Source organism: Engystomops pustulosus, chromosome 5 (assembly GCF_040894005.1).
Source record: "Engystomops pustulosus chromosome 5, aEngPut4.maternal, whole genome shotgun sequence".
NCBI classification, from domain to species: domain Eukaryota; kingdom Metazoa; phylum Chordata; class Amphibia; order Anura; family Leptodactylidae; genus Engystomops; species Engystomops pustulosus.
This window is the reverse complement of record NC_092415.1, coordinates 185,076,903-185,097,906: the sequence shown is the minus strand read 5'-3', so window position 1 is coordinate 185,097,906 and position 21,004 is coordinate 185,076,903. Positions and strand designations below refer to the sequence as shown.

Sequence of the window (21,004 nt, the reverse complement as noted above, 5' to 3'; positions counted from 1 at the left end):
TCCGGCAAATTGACCAATTTGACGTTTTAAGAGATGGGAAGAGATTACGGAGTGTGGTCATAGACAGGATGATCATTTAGACAATCTTGGCATCAGATTGACCTGGAAAAGTTAAGAAAGTTTATGCAACTTTATATCATATAGGAAAAAAAGATGCAAACAGACCTTAGACTAGGGGTGATGGTGACGTTTGTTGCCATAGGGAAAAACTGAAGTCACATTTTATAAAAATTAGGTAATACGAATGTATGAGAAACTGCAATCAACCATCAATTTTTACAACTTTTTCTACTTCAAGAGATTCTACTTTATAATAACATATATTAAATCAGATTTTCCCTGTGTTATAGGAAGACCATTATCTCTAACCAGGAAGAAAATTATCCCCCAGTTAGCCCTAAATTTCCCCCCCACCGACCTCAATAAAGTAAACTTATGCATAATAAAAAGCAAAGGAAACTGTAAGTATAATTTATAAAAAAAAATTATTTTATTGACAAAATAGAATAATCAATTATTTTGTTTCTTATGAAGAAGCCTCTAAACTTTATACAAATATTTACAGAGACGTTATAACTTTGTATTATATACATATCTTACACATATTACAATTTGCAACAAATATTTAGATAAATACATCCTGTAAGGGAAGAAACCCGTATTTGACTTGGGACTTAAGACATGGATTTAAAGGCATTTTCTTGGCTTAATTAACAGTTTCCATCCCCCATGTGACTGGGGAGTGCCATAAGGCACATTGGATTGATAAGGGTGTTGTAGGCAGCCGGACATTGATAGGGTCACCCCTAACAGTGCCAAGAATGAAATGTTTAAGGACATACAAAAAAAACAAAAAACAAAACTAAAATGTTAAGGTTTCTCCAAACACAAATAAGTTATTGCCTCATTACTTGGAGCCCAGAGACAAGCCTCTGCCCCTGGCCAGTTAAATGATGGTTTCAGCAATGCTCCTTGCATATAAATGGAGAGGAATCAGGGAGGCTTCAATTCCAGGTACATTGTTCTGACCAGTCATTCAAGTCCCTACTAATGGATACCATTAAGAGTTCATTATCATGCTAATAGCAAGAAACTAAAATAAAAGAAGGGGGTGGGTGAGTTAGATTGGCAGATCTCAGACAGTCAAGTGTCTCTGGTCCCTACCCCCACCCCTTTTCCTGTTAGTCTTAGACCTGAGATAAGGGCATCTGTTTTGGGTAAGACACTGAGCTGGCAGTGCCAGACCTCCATGTTAAGCCAGTGCTGACATCACTATACATGGACCCACCAGTTGCTTTGCTGCCCCAGCAGCAGCGGGTACAAAAAGCTCTCCAGGACTCCACAGTTTTCCCAGACCAAATCCATACCCCAGATGTGATGCCCACCACTAGGCACATAAAGTACTTGAGCATAAAGACGGCATAGTCCGGCCTTCGTGGCTGTGCCAGTTCAGGTAGGCACGAGTTGCAGTTGTGTGCCGCTTCCCAAGCTTGGCGGTTGTGTTGTTCATAAAAAAAGCATGCCACCACAATGGTAGCTGGCACAGTGTAGAGCACGCTGAATATACCTATGCGGATCATAAGCTTCTCCAGTTTGTCAGTCTTGGTGCCACCTTGTTTGATGACACTGCGGATCCTGAACAGGGACACAAATCCAGCCAGCAGGAACATGCTGCCAATGAAGAGGTAGATGACTAAGGGTGCCAACACAAAGCCCCTCAAATTGTCCAAATTCTGGTTTCCTACATAACAGATGCCAGCCACTGGGTCACCATCTACAGAACTGAGAGCTAGCACTGCTATAGACTTGATGCTAGGTACCAACCAGGCCGCCAGGTGGAAATATTGTGAGTAGCCGGCAATGGCTTCATTGCCCCATTTCATGCCAGCTGCTAAAAACCAGGTGAGGGACAGGATGACCCACCAGATGGAGCTGGCCATGCCAAAGAAGTAGATGAGCAGGAAGACCAGGGTACAAAGTGCAGGTCCTGTAGTCTCATAGTGGATGTGCTCCAGGTCATGCTCCCGGCTGCATGCCACCTTCTCATGCCCAGCGATCAGTCTCACCAGGTACCCAGCAGATACCAACAGGTAGCAGGCGGAGAGGAAGATGATGGGGCGCTCAGGGTACTTAAATCGCTCCATGTCTATTAGGAAAGTAGAAACTGTGGCAAAAGTAGAAGCAAAACAAAGTACTGACCAAAGTCCTATCCAGAAGTTGGTGAAGGTCCTCTCCTCTGGGGTGAAGAAGGGGTTGTGGCATGGCATGGCACAGTTAGGGATCTGTCCAGTCCTCACACGGTTGTATAGTGGGTGCCTTTCATTGGAGACTAGTACCATGGGTGCTCTGCACTGGCACCCAGGCTCACAGCCAGCAGGGGGTCTTGGCTTAGTCCTGGAGGGGTCCACACGTGCTTTGCCCTTGTTGTGCCCATGTGTTGGCGCTTTTGGTGAGCGCTCTGGAAGACTGGGGGCCACGGTGGTCAGATCGGTCCTGTTATCGTCCATACACAGCATGTCCGAGTTCCCCTGCACCGGCAGCCGATCGCATCGCATCCGGTCGGGCCAGGCAAAGCCGTATTGCCGCATGAGGGGTGCACAGCCCGCCCGTGCCCGTTCACACACGCTCCTGCAGGGCGGCAGCGGCTTCTTGTAGTCCTCCAGGCAGATGGGGGTGTACATGCTGCACAGGAAGAACTTCAGGTCCGGGGAGCAGTGGATCTCCACCAGTGGCCAGAACTGGTGCACCTCCAGGCCAGCCTCGTCCTGCGTGTCGTGGTTGAACTGGTTGGGCATGTAGGTGTAGTTGTAGCCGATGCCCTTGCACAGGGGCACGGTGATCTCCTGGCACGTCAGTTCCTTCGCAGCAGCTCCGTGCACCCGGGGGAACCAGGAGCCGGCGCCCAGCAGCAGCAGTAACAGCAGTAGCAGCAGGTAGGTCCTCTCCATGGTGCTCTGATCAGTCTCTGTCCCAGGATTACTGAAAGGTCATCTCCTCTGCTCACCCCTGTGCCAACCACCGACCACCAGGGGCATGGGCTCTGCCAGCTTCACTCAGCAGCTAATGGAAAGTTAGAGAAGAACTTCAGGAAGATTGTAAATCCACAATGACAGCTCCAGTATAATGAGTCCTGGGAGTAGCTGCGGCACTCAGTCCTCTCCAAGCTTTACTAGTGCTGAGTAACTCCTCTCCTGAATATTTATACCAGGAGCCTCCTGCCCCCACCCTCTGCCTTCCCTCCACAGGGAGGGGGGCTCCAGCCTGCAGCTACAGTGAAAAGGTGGGATGGGTCCTACAATGCAAGGAGGCTCACATCATTAACCTGATGGATTTACACACACTAAAACCATCACTGGCAGACCAGGGGCACTCACACATACACATTTATTTCTCCAGAATCTCACAGGGTGCTGCTAGGTGTCTGTGTAATCTAATCTAAGGATGTTTATTAATGCTAATTGCTTCTTGATTGTTTTAGGTTTCAATCTATCATCAATCTAATCTATCTAATAGCTATCCAGCTCTTATCTATTTGTATATTATATATACAGTCTATCTATCTATCTATCTATCTATCTATCTATCTATCTATCTATCTATCTATCTAATATCTATCCATCTTACATCTATTTATTAACTATCTTATATCTATCTATATATTCAATATTCTATATATGGATTTATCTATCTAATAGCTATCCATTTCTTATCTATTTATATATTATATATACAGTCTATCTATCTATTATCTAATATCTGTCCATCGCATATTTATTTATATATTATATATACAGTATATCTATTGTCTATTATCTAATATCTACAGAACTTATATCTATCTATTAACTATCTCATATCTATCTATGTATTATATATATAATCTATCTATCTAATATTTATCTGATATCCATCGCTTCTTTCTATCTATCTATCTATCTATCTATCTATTATCTACCCCTCTCTCTCATATCTATCTGTCTATTGATCTAACTATCTAATATCTTTCTATCAATCAATCATCTATCTGTTATCTAATATATATCCAACTTATAATTATCTATCTATTATATATTCTATCTATCTGTCTGTCTGTCTATCTATCTATCTATCTATCTATCCATCTATTATCTTTTTCTCACTAATGTCTATCTGTCTATGTATCAATATAACTATCTAATATCTATCCATCCATCCATCCATCCATATGTGTGTCTATCTATCTAATATCTATCTAAACACACATTAAGGTAAATGATACAAGATAAAAACTCTCAAAACAAAAAATAAACCAACAGAAAGTTCCACAATAAAGATAACTTTTTTGACCCATGTTACACTATTCTTGGGATATTATCTTGACCCAAAAATTTGTGTAATCTGACTATATGATATGTATGGATGCTGGCTGGTTGTCACTTCCCTAGGAACACCATTGTCCTATCTGTGTATTCTTGCAGTGTGGGATGAAAATTGGGGTATCCTGTAAAATCTAAAAAAGTTACAAATATTATCCTCATTGGATCTAGTTCCATTGTCCTATTATCCAGATCTGATTTCTGTATAATGGGGTATTCATCTCACTTACCATACCAGATAGTCCTGACATTTCAAGAAGTGTTCTGCTTCTTCTCCACTGAAATATGTATAGCTCAATGTGTGTTTATTTATGACCATTCAGATTTGGTGTCTGTAGACAGATAGTCTAGGAGTTCAGGAAATTGATATACTGAGTGGTATGTTAAGAAGTTGCAGAACATACCAATGGGGGAAACACGCTCACACGAGACAGCATGGAGAAGGATGACAAAACGAGAAAACAACAACAAGCATCGCAACGTTTCGGACTAAAATAAAAAAAACTGTTATTTTAGTAAAGGTAAGTTATTTCTAGAATGGAAAGTCATGAGAAAAGACTTCTATATTGGATTGTCACTATTTTAAGCTCTTGTGAGCAGTGCCCTCACTACTATTGTTCCATCGGACCCGGTGATTATTTTGTCTTGTTTTCTATGTATATGTCCTCCATGATCTGTACAGCGCTGCAACATATGGTGGTGCTATATAGAGAAAAAATGTTATCATTTTATTATTTTAGACATCTAGCCATGATAAGGTAAAAGAAAGGGACAGAGTCTCTTAAAAGGGAACCTATCTGGGAGTTTTGGGACACTTAACCAACTACACATCCTTATGAATTGATGGTTTAGTGTCCCAAATCGCCCTGTAACGTTGTCGTCCATGGCCACTATTAAAGAGCACCACAAAAAAAAGAACTCATGTGTGGTGCTCCCAATGCCTGCACTATGCTTCAATGAAGCCGACATAGTCCACCCCTGCTCCATTGTACATGTGAGCACATGCGCAGTTAAGTTGGGCTGCACTACACCTGCTTCACTAAATGACTGAGCAGGTACTTAGAGCTCCAGAACAATGTAAGTATAAGGGAGAAATAATTTAGTGTATTTTGGAACCCTAAACCACAAATCTATAAGGAATTGTGAGGGATTTAGTGTCCCATATCTTCTGGACTGGTTCCATTTAGGCAGGGAAAATTCCACCGGAACATTTGTACCTTTTAAGCAATGTTCTAAGGTTAAGTTCTGTCAATGGGTGCCGAATTATGGATCAGAACAACCTAGAACTAAGTCCAAAACGCGTTAACAGTTTATAGGATGGATTTTTAACCTGTGTTTATTATAATAAATTTTTTTTTTGGGATTTCTCGACATTGTTGAATCGTCTTTGTTTCCTCAGAACAACTGTGAGGTTCTGTGGATCCATAATAGAGTTGTGTGTATGGGGTCTTAGTCTGGTACTAAAAGCAGACTGAACTGTACTGTAAAAAGTTGACCCCATTGTAGGCCCCAGCATTGGATTTGTCTCCATTGTCTGTTGTGTTTGAGATTTCGCATCTATTTACTCGGTGTGAAGCTACTATAATCATGTGTAAACGGGAACCTGCAGAATGGATCTCAGTTAATCATATAGTGTCTCAAGATGAGTGCTGGTGAAGTAATTAAGAAAGGTGATCTAATCATATGCAAATGAGGTGCAAACAAGGTGTTGTGTACAGAGCGTATTGGGCCTCGTTATTGGTACATGGACTGTATTGCTTCCAATACACTATATGCTAATCCCCCATCAGTCCTCAATGCCACATGTACAGAAAGTTGTATCACTAGACGGGGACACATAACATAGAAAAGTCTAGAATTGGAACATTTGCTTCTGGGAAATATATATTTGCAGGCAGTAACTATAAGAAGCGGACAGAGAGGAGATTTATGTGGTTACAGAAAACAGCTGGAATTGTAACCGAATCCTTGAGTTTTTTACAATACACCACAAGTGTTTCAAAACCGGGGGCCTATGAAAATAACACTGTTACAGGAAGTGTACAATATGGTGAGTTTATAAAAAAAAATTTCACCCCAGCCAAGTCTATGCTGCAAGACACATGGTGGATGGATGGGGGGAGGAGCATGACAGAACAGTTGACCACCGTACGGCTAGTACATAAAATTATACAATTATTAAGCAATATGATATACGTGTATATACACCTTATATGATGAACAAAAAGTTGGACTTGTTGATCATACACATGAACCGAACCTGCTGAATATGTGGGAGTCAGGATTCTTCCATGGGCAGGTGTTGGGAAGAAGAGGATCAGGCAGTTGGGTTACAACATGCCTTATCTTTTTGTTGTCAAAAGGGTTCAGACGCTACCAGAGGCAGTGGCGGAGCTCATGGGTGGAGCACTGGGAGTGCTGGTTGCCAAATATAAATAGGGGGAATTTATCAGGGCTTGTGCACCAAAATTCTGGTGCACAAGCCCTGCTGAAATAGGTGCAGATCCTGACGTATGGCCAGAAATTGTGCTTATTTCTCAAATTATGCCACTTCCACACCAAGTGGGCATGAAGGGGAGCACAGCCGGTGGCGTAGTGGGCCAGCGCAGGGTGTTCCTACTCCACTTCTATGCACTACCCATAGCCTGCACCAGGAACTGGCTCATTCTAAGGGGCAATTCTATGTCAGGCTGGACTAGGTGTAGAACTGCCCGCTGCCCAAATTCTTGCTGGATTTATCAGAAGGCTGTAGACTCCTGATAGATCCGGTGGTTTCCAGGAGTAGGGATGTGAAAGAAGGTTAACTTCGCTCTATCCATATTGAGAGTACATACACATTCTTCTATGCACTTCATCCATAAATGTTATGTTTCACATGAAAATGTTTATGCCTTAAAAATTCATTTATCCCAACAGTTACAACTAAGGACTTAACCAAGTCCTGACTAATGAGAGCTAGTGCTCGGGAAAGCATCCAATCAGATTCCAGCTCTTATTTTTCAAAAATTTCGCAATCTGATTGGCTCCACTAGGCTCTAGTTATATACATTTTCTCTTGTGTGACTTTTAAAACTCTTTCCTATATGTCAAACTTCCACTTGTCCCCCAAATTACTTTTGCAGTGTTAATAGGGTAGTCCTCTGCACCTTGTCTAGGGTTATAAAGTTTTATTTGTATTAAAAGCAACTTGATATAATACAAAAGCAAGAATTTGGGGTCATCATGTACCCTTCATCAGGTCTGGCTAGTTGTGGAAATGTCAGCTCTGTGCATCCATGCATGATGCCCATATCAGGTGCCCCATGACCTCTTAAGGTTACATTCACATATAAAGGATTTTGTACTTGTCTCTTATATCTGAAAGGGGTTTGCAGAAATAATCTTTTAAGTTTTTGTCTTTTTGTTGGTTGCAAAGTTTTTCATTTATGATTATAACAAAATGTATATACTATAATACATACAATGTGTTCCTACTGCTGATATGTTCCAGGGTCTAGTCCTGCCCTGTCTATACAGAGGGAGCGCGAGTCTTATGTAAATGAGCCTAGGGGCTGGATTACTATGTTATTTTTTGATTGCTACCTGAAGACCTTGCCTGGGGCAGAAAACCTGCATGATAAGAGCTAGTGACATTTTTGGTCTAATCACCCTATTAATCATTAAACTAATCAATCAACCATTGACGGATAAGCTTAGAGGTCAGGGTAAATTAATCTTCTCTATACAAGGCTGGATTTTATTTGTTGTGCATGTTGTCAATACATCGCAAGCAAATCAATCACAAAAGTATCGACTGCGGATGTGGATCTGTAGGGAACGGATGATCCACACTAGTCAGGAGTGCACAGGGTTTATCCCCCCACATGTCTTCTCCATGGTGTAATCTGACAGATGGACATATATGCGTCATGTACTGAGATGACCGTAACCACTATGAGCTCCTTTGGACATATCACCAAATTTTATAATAGCCCTGAAAATTTCATGTATTTTATAATCTGGAGAGTGTAAGGTGTATCTTTATATAACTAGAAGCCCCATTATGTATATGGTGGATGATGGAATATGGGTAAAATATTTATGGTCCTATATATGTTTATATCTCTGTCTATATACACCATATATTTTAGATATGTATAGTAGAGACAACTTGTTGTAATCTTTTGACTTGTCTATATATTTTCCTAGCTATCCATGAGATTATCTATCCATCTATTACATCCATCCACCCATCTATGATTTTTTATCTACCTATATAAAAGAAGCTCTGCGTGATGGTGGCTGGGGATGACAGGTCAGTCCTGGCTACCAGTGCTCCAACTACAAGTAGCTAAACATAGACTTCTATGATCTTTATTCCATATATCAAACCTAAACTTATGGAATAAAGACCACAGAAGGTTTTCTATCTCTCTCAGATCTATATATCAATCTATCCATCCATCCACCTCATATCTATCTTTCTATTTTTCTATCTATCTATCTATCTATCTATCTATCTATCTATCTATCTATCTATCATATCTATCTCATATCTATCTATCTATCTATCTATCTATCTCATATCTATCTATCTATCTATCTATCTATCTATCTATCTATCTATCTATCTATCTATCTATCTCTATAAATTCACAAAGAAGATTCGTGCAATTTCCAATATACATCCACCAGAGAATGATGCAAAGTTCCCATTAGTCTGACTCAAAGGTTCAATTCATGCAAAAGTCCATAAAATGAAGAGGAAGCAGCATCTATAGGTCCTGTGACATTTATTCACCCATTGTATACAGGCACATTCTCAAGCTTGTGAAAGGCTGCAATGAGCAGCTGAAACGTTTTCTTATACAATGGGTGAATAAATGTCACTGGACTCTATGGAAGCCGCTTCCTCTTCTTTTTCTCCTATCTATCTATCTATCTATCTATCTATCTATCTATCTATCTATCTATCTATCTATCTATCTATCTATCTAGCGAACTACTACTGTTTTTAAAATACACTGCACTTTAATTTTTTCACTGTAGCACTTGCACTTTACTTGTATATATTGATCTATGATGTATCACATTACTGTATAAGGAAAATTATATTTGTATTGATTCATTGCACAAACAATTGTCTGACCAATCAGGAAGCAGGTTGGTCCATATATAGAAATGCTGGTCACTATACTGTATGCTTGAAAAAGGTGGATACACCGAAACGTCGCATCTGAAATAAAGATCACCCTGATTTAATCTACCCACTGGAGTGCTGCTGCCTTCCTCATATATCTATCTATCTATCTATCTATCTATCTATCTATCTATCTCGTATCTATCTATCTATCTATCTATCTATCTATCTATCTATCTATCTATCTCATGTATATCTATCTCATGTCTATCTATCTATCTATTATCTATCTCACATCTATCTATCTATCTATCTATCTATCTATCTCATATCTAGTTATCTATTATCTATCTATGTATCTATCTATGTATCCATCTATCATCAATATATCTACCTATCAATCAATCTATCTATCTATTATCTATCTTCTATCTATCTATCTATCTATCTATCTATCTATCTATCTATCTATCTATCATCTATCTATCATCTATCTATCATCTATCTCAGGCCTATTGAGCTCTCTCTATCACATATGTCTGCCACCATAGCCCCCAGTTAGGTCTCCCCTTTACACTCTGGAATCAGGTTGTATTATAGTATAACCTATCATAACTGTATCATAAGCCAATTTGGTTTGTATTCTCCTTTTGACTAGAGTTTTAGCATTCTAATGTTACAAACAAATGTAACAATGTACATTTACTATTTTATTTTCTGTTATTTTTTAGCAAAACAAAATTTTGACTACAGCAACCAATCACGGCTCCGATTTAATTTTTCAAGAGTTAATATCAACGTGTTGATTTTGTGTGGAACAAAGCTTTTAGGCAGTTTATAATTATGTGTTAAATGTATCCACATTACTTTGACTTACGATAAGGGATATTATAGTCATAATCTAATTATTTGGGGTTTCTGATTTGTCCTTGCCTATTGATTTGTAATATTCGGTGGGGTGTGGAGGGGAGGGGGTGTCGTGCTTGGAAGCCCCCCTACATGGCAGCAATCATTCTTTGGCTTCCTTGATTAAACACAAGACAAATCCTTGATAATGTGTTCTGTTAATTGCTTACACTACCTTAAATGTTTCCAGCCCAGGCAGATAAACAGGGAGCCTGGCACTTCCATTCACGCTTGTTAGGACATCCCGGGGGTCTGTCTTACCGTAAGAATGGACTGTTTACTTTTTAATTGATGTGCTGATGTTTCATTTTGCGCTTGTATGGAACCCATGCTGAGGATGTAATTACTGTAATCTCAGGAACAAGTATTTTCGAGTCATGCAGGGTGGCAGCACTTTCCTCCCCCCCATTACTTTTTTTTTTTTTGTAAAACTTAGAGATTTATCCAGTCAGCAAACTATTGGAAAACCAAATCCCCCACCCCATTCCTTAAACTGTGAGGAGGGTCAGATGGTAGTGGGAAGAAGCTGGTGCCCCATTGTATTCGCCAGGCATTGTCTGCTTTGTATTAGTTTGCTTACGACCCCTTCTAGTTACAGGGACAAGACTGGAAGAACAACAGTCATTAGCGGCGCTAATTATGTGCTACAACTAATCATTTTTATAAGTGAAATATAATTACCCTCATTTGCATCAGTGTAAGATGCTGCGTTCTTCCTTTGTGCTAACATGTAGCATCAGATCTGAGAGGTGGGGTAGGAGGGGGGCATTTACTTGTCACAATAAACACATGAGGTTAAGAGAAAACCTCCGCCGTGCATTCTGGGAGCAGGACAAAGGTTGCACTTTACTTATTTCCTCTTTTGTGACAAGTTTATTTTAATTGGAAAGAGAGGATAGTCCTTCATTTCCTAGTTACTGGAGACTCACGGTTCAGTTCCCTGCTTATGGCTTTTTAGATAAGATATGAATGGGGTTGTGCAGCGACTACAACTCCTGTTAATAATTGGGATGATGGGAGTTGTATCGAAATGATGCTTTGCCAAAGTCTGTGTTGTTGTAATTTGGATAAATTGGATACATTTGATACATCTTCAGGGTTAAAGTATTGATGACTAGTAATGAGAGTAGCTGTCAGCACCGATCGCAAGTCTTAACTATTTAAATGCCAGGGGCGAATTTACCATTGGCATTTTAAATTACCCTGACAACGTGCTCGCTGGCACTGATATGCCGCCATTTTTGGGAGGATCATCGCTCCTGATGTCATGCTACTGCTGGTCTGCGGGATTTAGCCATTGAAATGTCACTGGTGGCTTTGGCAGCGGCATTTAAAGAGTTAACACCCGCCAGCACCGATTTCAGGCTTTAAACCTGGGGGACTTTTAGTCGAACCTGCAATCGGTCCCCAATATCTAATGAACTTCAAGGGTCCAGGTGACCCGCAAAGTTCCGATCTACTCATTGCTATTGATGACCTATCCTAAGGTGGGGTCAAATACCAGAACCCCTAAAGAACAGTTCCCCCGGGCAGGGGATAAATAGGTTTTGAAATAGGAAGAAGACAGTGCCGTCTCTGTGTAGTGGCTCAACCAAGCCACTGCAGCTTAGCTCCCATTAAAATTAAAAGGAGCTTGTCTGCAATAACAAGGTATGACCTCTACACAGGGAGCGGCGCTGTTTGCTTTTCAGTTTTATTCAACAAATGATCTGTGGGGGTGTTAAGTATTGTACCCAAGGGGAAGATCTACTGTTAGACTCCACTCTTCTGCTCTACTCTCCCGCTCTTCTTCTTCAATTTGATTTGTCTTCCTCCTACTGGTAGTTGAGATTTCAGTGCTACTGAAATCTATATAGATAACACTGACCCATCATTACATCACTACTGACAATAGATGATGTCACAGCTTATCTCCTCCCCTCCCTGTACAATGACCTCTATATAGATAACACTGACCCATCATTACATCACTACTGACAATAGATGATGTCACAGCTTATCTCCTCCCCCTCCCTGTACAATGACCTCTATATAGATAACACTGACCCATCATTACATCACTACTGACAATAGATGATGTCACAGCTTATCTCCTCCCCCCTCCCTCTACAATGACCTCTATATAGATAATACTGACCAATAATTACATCACTACTGACAATAGATGATGTCACAGCTTATCTCCTCCCCCTCCCTGTACAATGACCTCTATATAGATAACACTGACCCCTTATTACATCACTACTGACAATAGATGATGTCACAGCTTATCTCCTATCCCTCCCTGTTCAATGACCTCTATATAGATAACACTGACCCATCATTACATCACTACTGACAATAGATGATGTCACAGCTCATCCCCTCCCCCTCCCTGTACAATGACCTCTATATAGATAACACTGACCCCTTATTACATCACTACTGACAATAGATGATGTCACAACTTATCTCCTCCCCCTCCCTGTACAATGACCTCTATATAGATAACACTGACCCATCACTACTGACAATAGATGATGTCACAGCTTATCTCCTCCTCCCTGTACAATGACCTCTATATAGATAACACTGACCCATCATTACATCACTGCTGACAATAGATGATGTCACAGCTTATCTCCTCCCCCCTGTACAATGACCTCTATATAGATAACACTGACCCATCATTACATCACTACTGACAATAGATAATGTCACAGCTTATCCCCTCCCCCTCCCTGTACAATGACCTCTATATAGATAACACTGACCCATCATTACATCACCACTGATAATAGATGATGTCACAGCTTATCTCCTCCCCCTCCCTGTACAATGACCTCTATATAGATAACACTGACCCATCATTACATCACCACTGACAATAGAGGATGTCACAGCTTATCTCCCCCCCCTCCCTGTACAATGACCTCTATATAGATAACAATGACCCATCATTACATCACTACTGACAATAGATGATGTCACAGCTTATCTCCTCCTCCTCACTGTACAATGACCTCTATATAGATAACACTGACCCATCATTACATCACCACTGATAATAGATGATGTCACAGCTTATCTCCTCCCCCTCCCTGTACAATGACCTCTATATAGATAACACTGACCCATCATTACATCACCACTGACAATAGATGATGTCACAGCTTATCTCCCCCCCCTCCCTGTACAATGACCTCTATATAGATAACAATGACCCATCATTACATCACTACTGACAATAGATGATGTCACAGCTTATCTCCTCCTCCTCCCCGTACAATGACCTCTATATAGATGACACTGACCCATCATTACATCACTACTGACAATAGATGATGTCACAGCTTATCTCCTCCCCCTCCTGTACAATGACCTCTATATAGTTGACACTGACCCATCATTACATCACTACTGACAATAGATGATGTCACAGCTTATCTCCTCCTCCTCACTGTACAATGACCTCTATATAGATAACACTGACCCATCATTACATCACTGCTGACAATAGATGATGTCACAGCTTATATCCTCCCCCTCCTGTACAATGACCTCTATATAGTTGACACTGACCCATCATTACATCACTACTGACAATAGATGATGTCACAGCTTATCTCCTCCTCCTCCCTGTACAATGACCTCTATATAGATAACACTGACCCATCATTACATCACTACTGACAATAGATGATGTCACAGCTTATCTCCTCCTCCTCCCTGTACAATGACCTCTATATAGATGACACTTACCCATCATTACATCACTACTGACAATAGATGATGTCACAGCTTATCTTCTCCCCCCTCCCTGTACAATGACCTCTATATAGATAACACTGACCCATCATTACATCACTACTGACAATAGATGATCTCACAGCTTATCTCCTCCTCCTCACTGTACAATGACCTCTATATAGATGACACTGACCCATCATTACATCACTACTGACAATAGATGATGTCACAGCTTATCTCCTCCTCCTCACTGTACAATGACCTCTATATAGATGACACTGACCCATCATTACATCACTACTGACAATAGATGATGTCACAGCTTATCTCCTCCTCCCTGTACAATGACCTCTATATAGATAACACTGACCCATCATTACATCACTACTGACAATAGATGATGTCACAGCTTATCTCCTCCCCCTCCCTGTACAATGACCTCTATATAGATAACACTGACCCATCACTACATCACTACTGACAATAGATGATGTCACAGCTTATATCCTCCTCCTCACTGTACAATGGCCTCTATATAGATAACACTGACCTATCATTACATCACTACTGACAATAGATGATGTCACATCTTATCTCCTCCCCCTCCCTGTACAATGACCTCTATATAGATAACACTGACCCATCATTACATCACCACTGACAATAGATGATGTCACATCTTATCTGATGTCATAGATTATCTACGACTCCTGTTGGCACAGTGTAAGTCTAGAAAACGCTCCATAGACCTCAGTGTGTCAGCTTGAGACTGTGACTGCTTGTTGCCCTATAGGTTGAAGTTGTAAATGACATGGGGTGGATGTTTGGAACCCTTCTTCTGCTGCAGAATACATTTTTAAAACTTATTTTAACACTTCTGTTTTTTGAAAGCATTCTTACTTTTATCCACAACCAGGGTTGCACCAGCCTTATGGCCAATTGAGCCTCTTGCTTCGGCAGCTGTGGAACGATGGGGGGCAGCATCAGGGGTGCAGGACCTGCCACTTAAGAATTGTGTATTTTCTTATCTGATGTCAGCTTGGATGTCAGACACTGCATGGGAAACCCACTTAGTAAAAATATAACCTGATACATTGCTCCTGGATGGGGTAGAGGGGGCCCCATTTTATAGCTTGCCTCAGGCAGCATATTGTTTGGGTTCACCCTATCCACACCTGCCTAAAACTTAGTACAGTCCTGTATGCTGAGGAATTGTCCTGCAAGCAGCTGCCTTATACATAGACTTGCAGTCTTCCCCTAGACCCGCTAGGTCTAGAGGTTTGTGTTCCAACAGGAAAGTTAATTATAGTCTGGGTCAGGAGCGTTCAGTCATCAGCGTGTATGATTTATGAAATCCTGAAAATATAACCTGCCGCCGCCTCCTGACAACCAGAATTAAGAAGCCAGCTATAAAATGTCACCTGCTTACAATGGATGATTTACTCACATCTGCATTTTTACTTTTTCGGAAGGAGAAGGCAGCAGAAGATTTTCTCCGTCGCTTCCCTCCTGTTGGTAATAATAATAATTTGCAATGTTTGGCCCCGAATATTTTTCCTCTGAATAATCACTTCGAAGGGGGATTGGGACTTTTTTTTCCCTATATCTGACAGGATGCCTTGTCACATGCGTCACTTTCCTAAAGAGTCACTAAGTGTCAGATGAAGTCATGTCCTTTCTCTTCGCGCTGCAAACAGAAGTGGAAAATCCTCGCCAACTCTGTAAACCGTGAATTATGTCTATTTCTGCCTCCTTCCTGCAGCTGGCGGGGAGAGGAGAACGGCTAACCTGCTCGCTTCTGGCTCTCACCGGAGTCCCCACTACTTGCTGCATCTCTCTGCAGGTTACTTGAAGTTGATAAAATAAATTCCATTTAGTATAAGTGTCTAGAAAATGTTTAACTAGGTCATCGAGCCAAAAACTGTGTTGCAGACTGACCGTGCATAGACTGTGCTCTCTCTTTGTTAGCACCCGCCAAGCATTTCCTTCCTAAGTATGTGATTGTGGATGAATACGAATCATTCATACATCAGAAAAGTCATAAAAAGATCATTGGATTTATGGAAAACCAAATTAATAGCAATAGTAGAACAACTTTGTGTGGGTCAGTTCTATTGTCTTCTATAGGATCAGGGGTTGTATCTAAACCTATGCAGAAACCCTAAAAAAAATAAAATGTAACATTTTTGATCCTTTTGGGTGCTGGAAGGGTGCACCCTGCTCAGTTGTTTCTGGCTACAACATGAAACTGCTGTCTGGACACAACTGTTACATGTGAATATACCCCAACTGTTCTGGACTCAAATTCTGGTAAAAGGGAACCTATCACCAGTTTCCAAACCACTAAACTAGCAACATCCACAGAAGGGTAGGAAATATCCATTATCAAATCTACTCTTTTATGTTAATTCTCAATAAAGTTGTCTATATAAAAAATGCCATTCAAATTCATACGCAAATGAGCTGAGATGAGTCACTTTTTGCCTAAGATGGGTCTAAGATAGGTCTAAGCAGTTAAAGTGACCATTGGGCTACGGTGTAGGCTAAGATATGTTGTACACATTTAGTTGTTCTCTTGTTTTTCTCTTTTTTAATGTTTTATAATGTTCTATGTCATTTGTAATCATGGAAAGTCAATATGACAACAAGTACAAATAATGTCTATAGATACCGGAACATAAGCAAAGTGAATGTACCTATTTCAACTAAGCTTCTCTGAAGCTTGCCTGCATGGCAAGATACTACTGTGCTAAACATTTTATATGAATCACATTACTGTGTAACTTGTTCTTGCTCTGTCAATAAAAAAATTAAGTTACAAAATGTAAGTTACAATAAAAGTGATCATTGGGAATGTGAGCTGCAGATAAAGATCCAATTCCCACCTAGGTCTTTGACTGCCTGTATCTCCGGCTTGTATTTTTAAAGATGAGATTCTTATATTTCACTTGATACCAGAAGTAGGGTTCTAACTATAATAGAGGCCAAGATAGAGGTGTCTGAAATGACTTCACACCTCCAGTCTGAAAAAGTGACTCATCTCAAGTGAAAGATGACTCTTATCAGCTCAATTCACTGTGTTATGGAGGCATTTTCCAAAAATAAAACATAGCTTTTATTTCCTTCTAATAAAAAATTCAGGACAGGATTGTATATTTCTCTTATCAGCTCATTTGCATATATATTTAATTTCAAGTTATTTCAGGTAAATGGACAAGAGTTAACATAAAAGTGTTAATTTTAGAAAGGATATTTCTTACCCTACCTGTAGGGGCCGCCAGTTTAGTGATGTTAAAGCTGGTAACAGCTTCCCATTAAGATGCGCCAATTAATAGGTGGTGTAATGGTAAACATAACTAAAGATGCACCAGATTTATCATCCATCACTCATTGGGGCACATTTTCTTACCATGTCCCGCAGAGTTCATGAAAGTGCATTGTCCAACGATAATGCGATTCACTAAAATCGTGCGCCCGATATCCTGCATGTGTCGCTCCCCCTCTCAGGTCCGACAGAGTTCACCTTCTTCTTCCTGGTGCATTGTTTTGCGACACAATTTGAAAGTTAAATCCTTTGCTCACGCCCCTGATTTCTGTCGCATGGAAGCAGCGCAGCTGCGCCAAAATCCCAGCGCAAACCCCTGTTAAATACCTGTCAAAGCTACGCAAATCCGAAAACCGTAAACAGTCCGATCTGCGACACTTAATAAATAAGCCCAACTGTGATAAATCTGCTGTGTTTCCTGACACTCTAAGTAAACCTTCCTTGTTCTTCACTAGATCAAACATTAAATTCTGGATAAAAACCCAGCTGAACTATCTATTTGGCTTACACTAACCTCTCAATAGTTCAAGCCCCCTTTTAGGTGGACTGGCATTGTATAATTCATGCAGAGTAAACATAGTAGGACGATGGGTAACAGGTTGGAAATTTGCTTTTTTTTAAATTAGTTGACATGGGAAATGCATAATGTAGGAGAACAGGAAGCACGGGAAGCTCCCTCCGGGGGAATTCCAACCTTTGCACACCTCTGCCCTGATCCTCACATTGTATCCAGCCTGGACAAATGGCCTTATGTAAGGGGAAATTTGATAAGGCATAAGTAACATTCTAAGGCTGAGGATTTTGTTTTTCCCATATTCTGGAAATGTGAACACAGAGCGGTTTTAAGAGTCTCCAGGTGCAAAAATGTGTAGTGTGCTGCATATAGCATCACTACTCAATGGATGAGATGGTATGAGAAAAGCACAATGAAAATCCCTGTGATTGACAAGACTTATTTTTTTTTTTCCTTATATGTTGGGAAAGGTGGATACTGACACTCAAGCTCATAGGATATTGCAGTAAGCTTATTATTTATTGGATACTTGAATAGATGTTGGTCGTGAGTTCAAAGGGGGTCGAAAATTTGGCTGCTTTCTTTCTAAAACAGGGCACCTACCATGGGTTGTGTTGGTAAAGTTACCACCCTCTATTGAAATCAATGGAGCTTAGGAGGCAGGGCTTTCCGTTACACTCAGGATTTCCGTTTTAATTAATAATAATAATTCCTTTATTTATATAGTGCAGACAGATTATGCAGCGCAACACAGAGTTTGCCAAATTTGTCCTCAATGGGGCTCACAATCTAATCAACCTATCAGTATGTTTTGAAGTGTGGGAGGAAACCGGAGGAGCCGGAGGAAACCTACGCAAACACAGAGAGAACTTACAAACTCTTTGCAGATGTTGACCCTGGGACATGAACCGAGCACCCCAACTCACCCCTGAGGAAGTCACAACAGCATGACGGAACGCGTGGGATCTTCCCCCACACTGCAGCCCTCCTTCCCTCCCCCCGTCTGATCTGTGCTATCTCATTCGTGGACTGCTCCTGGATTACTTTATATTTTTTTCACTGTTCATTTGAGGTATTCTACTCTTATACGTGTTATTATCATCTCTGCAGGATTGGTCCACTTATTTATATCTCTTTCGGGGGCGATCAGAGGGCTGTTGAGGTTGGGGTGTGGGTGGTCCCTGGCATAGGGACTTGGTTCCCCACCCTCCCCTTTGGGGGACTGTGTGCCTCATTGTGGCACTCTTTTAGTGATTTTATTTTGTATGTGTCTCTTGGAATTTATGAATAAAATTGTTTAACTTAATACTTATTGTCTTGGGCCATTTATCTGCATCACCTTTTCCTTGTGTATTTCTTGAATATGTTTTGGATGCATTTGACCTCTATATACATATTTATTAATGTGCTGTTCCGTTCCTTTCTCTATGATTATATCATATATAGAGTGACGTAATAATAATAAATAATAATACCTTTATTTATATAGTGCACACAGCACTGCACAGAGCTTGCCAAATCGGTCCATGTCGTCAATAGGGCTCACAATCTAATCAATCTACCAGTATGTTTTGGAGTGTGAGAAGAAACTGGAGGACCTTGAGGAAACCCACACAAACATGGAAAAAACATACAAACTCTTTGCAGATGTTGACCCTGGGACTTTAACCCAATTCGACAGTGCTGCAAGGCTGTAATGCTAAGCACTAAGCCACCGTGCTGCCCGGCGAGATGTGTAATAACCCTACTATATCTAGTGCACATGCACAGGGCGGGAACACCACACACCAACCCACTCTGCAACTATGCATTGCCCCTTCACACCACGGCATAAGTGTGAAAATAGTCACAATTCTTGGCTGTGTGCCAGGAATTGAAACTTTATCAAAGCTTCTACTCTAATAGTAAAAGCAAACCAGGAATTTGTACCATTTCGTACACCAAATTGACGTTGCCAAAAGTCCTCCAATGTTTCTACAGATGTCGGATAGATGAACCCAATGCACCAAAATGTTGTAAGTTGTATTAATTTCTCCTTATGGAGAATTTGGCCGCTTTTTCGGCGTGTGAAAACCTATAGCCATTGATGCTGCACTAGGGGATACTAGGGTAAATATGTTTTCCAGGATGGGACAAGAAAAACCATGCCTCTTTTGCTACCTTGTAAGGCAGCCCGTGCGCTGTCCTGAAGAAACACAACAATGTCAAAAAAGTGCTGTCTACAGTTGGGAGCCTGTTCCTTCTGGAATAGATATACTGGTTTAGCTTTAACCCCACATGATATCATTAGGCTTCTTGAAAGTCATGCTTGATTATACGAGGGCTACCTTACAAGGTAACCAAAAGAGGCAATGTTTTCTTTGTTCCATCCATGATATATGTGAACCCTTCTTAAAAACATGATTTATGTATTTGTAGATATTTATGAATGCAGTATTATGGTGACTGATATTGTGAACATCCTTCAAGATTCTATAATAACTGCCATGGAATAGCTTCCACGCAGGTCAACAGGGTCGTCCAAAATAGAAATTTCAGAAAGTTTTACATTTTAGGTTGAATACTGTCATGATCCTAGAGCCTTATTTTAGGAAAGGCAGTTGTATACTATATTGTTGTGGGTTGTTTGAATTGAATAAACTATTGAAGAACTATTTACATTGTGGAACATTGTGGGTGCCGGGATTGCCAGTTAGATTAATATTTAACTACACTGAATGTCCTTCACTTTACTGTCTGGGAAAGGTCATAAAATAGAGTGGACTAATCTATCGACCCCCTGGGTTCTTTTTCTGATAAGGTTAATGTTTTCTTAATGAGTCACTTCATTTTTAAGTAATTTTTTTTCTGTAAGATTGGCCTCCGGAAATCATTGAAATAAAAAAACATCACTGACTTACAACTTGAAGTGCAATATGCTGCAGAAATATAGAATAAGCTACATTAAAAAATACAGTTTTGTCTCAACTGCTCAAACTATAGCTCTCTTTCAAATTAATGTAATCTGATCTGCTGTTACATGTTCTGGCCACTAGACAGAGAGTGGAGCTGCCTGC

At 40.5% G+C, this 21,004-nt stretch overlaps 1 protein-coding gene across 1 annotated transcript; it reads right to left on the bottom strand.

The window, feature by feature from the left end:
* Positions 1 to 468: 468 nt before the first annotated feature.
* FZD8 (frizzled class receptor 8) lies at positions 469 to 3,158 on the bottom strand. Its single transcript, XM_072154010.1, has one exon. It carries the CDS (start codon positions 2,946 to 2,948, stop codon positions 1,188 to 1,190), a length of 1,761 nt encoding a protein of 586 aa, XP_072010111.1. The 5' UTR covers positions 2,949 to 3,158; the 3' UTR covers positions 469 to 1,187.
* Positions 3,159 to 21,004: the final 17,846 nt, after the last annotated feature.

Excerpts from the sequence above, each read along its gene's own strand:
- FZD8 (XM_072154010.1), bottom strand. The coding sequence starts at position 2,948 with ATGGAGAGGACCTACCTGCTGCTACTGCTGTTACTGCTGCTGCTGGGC.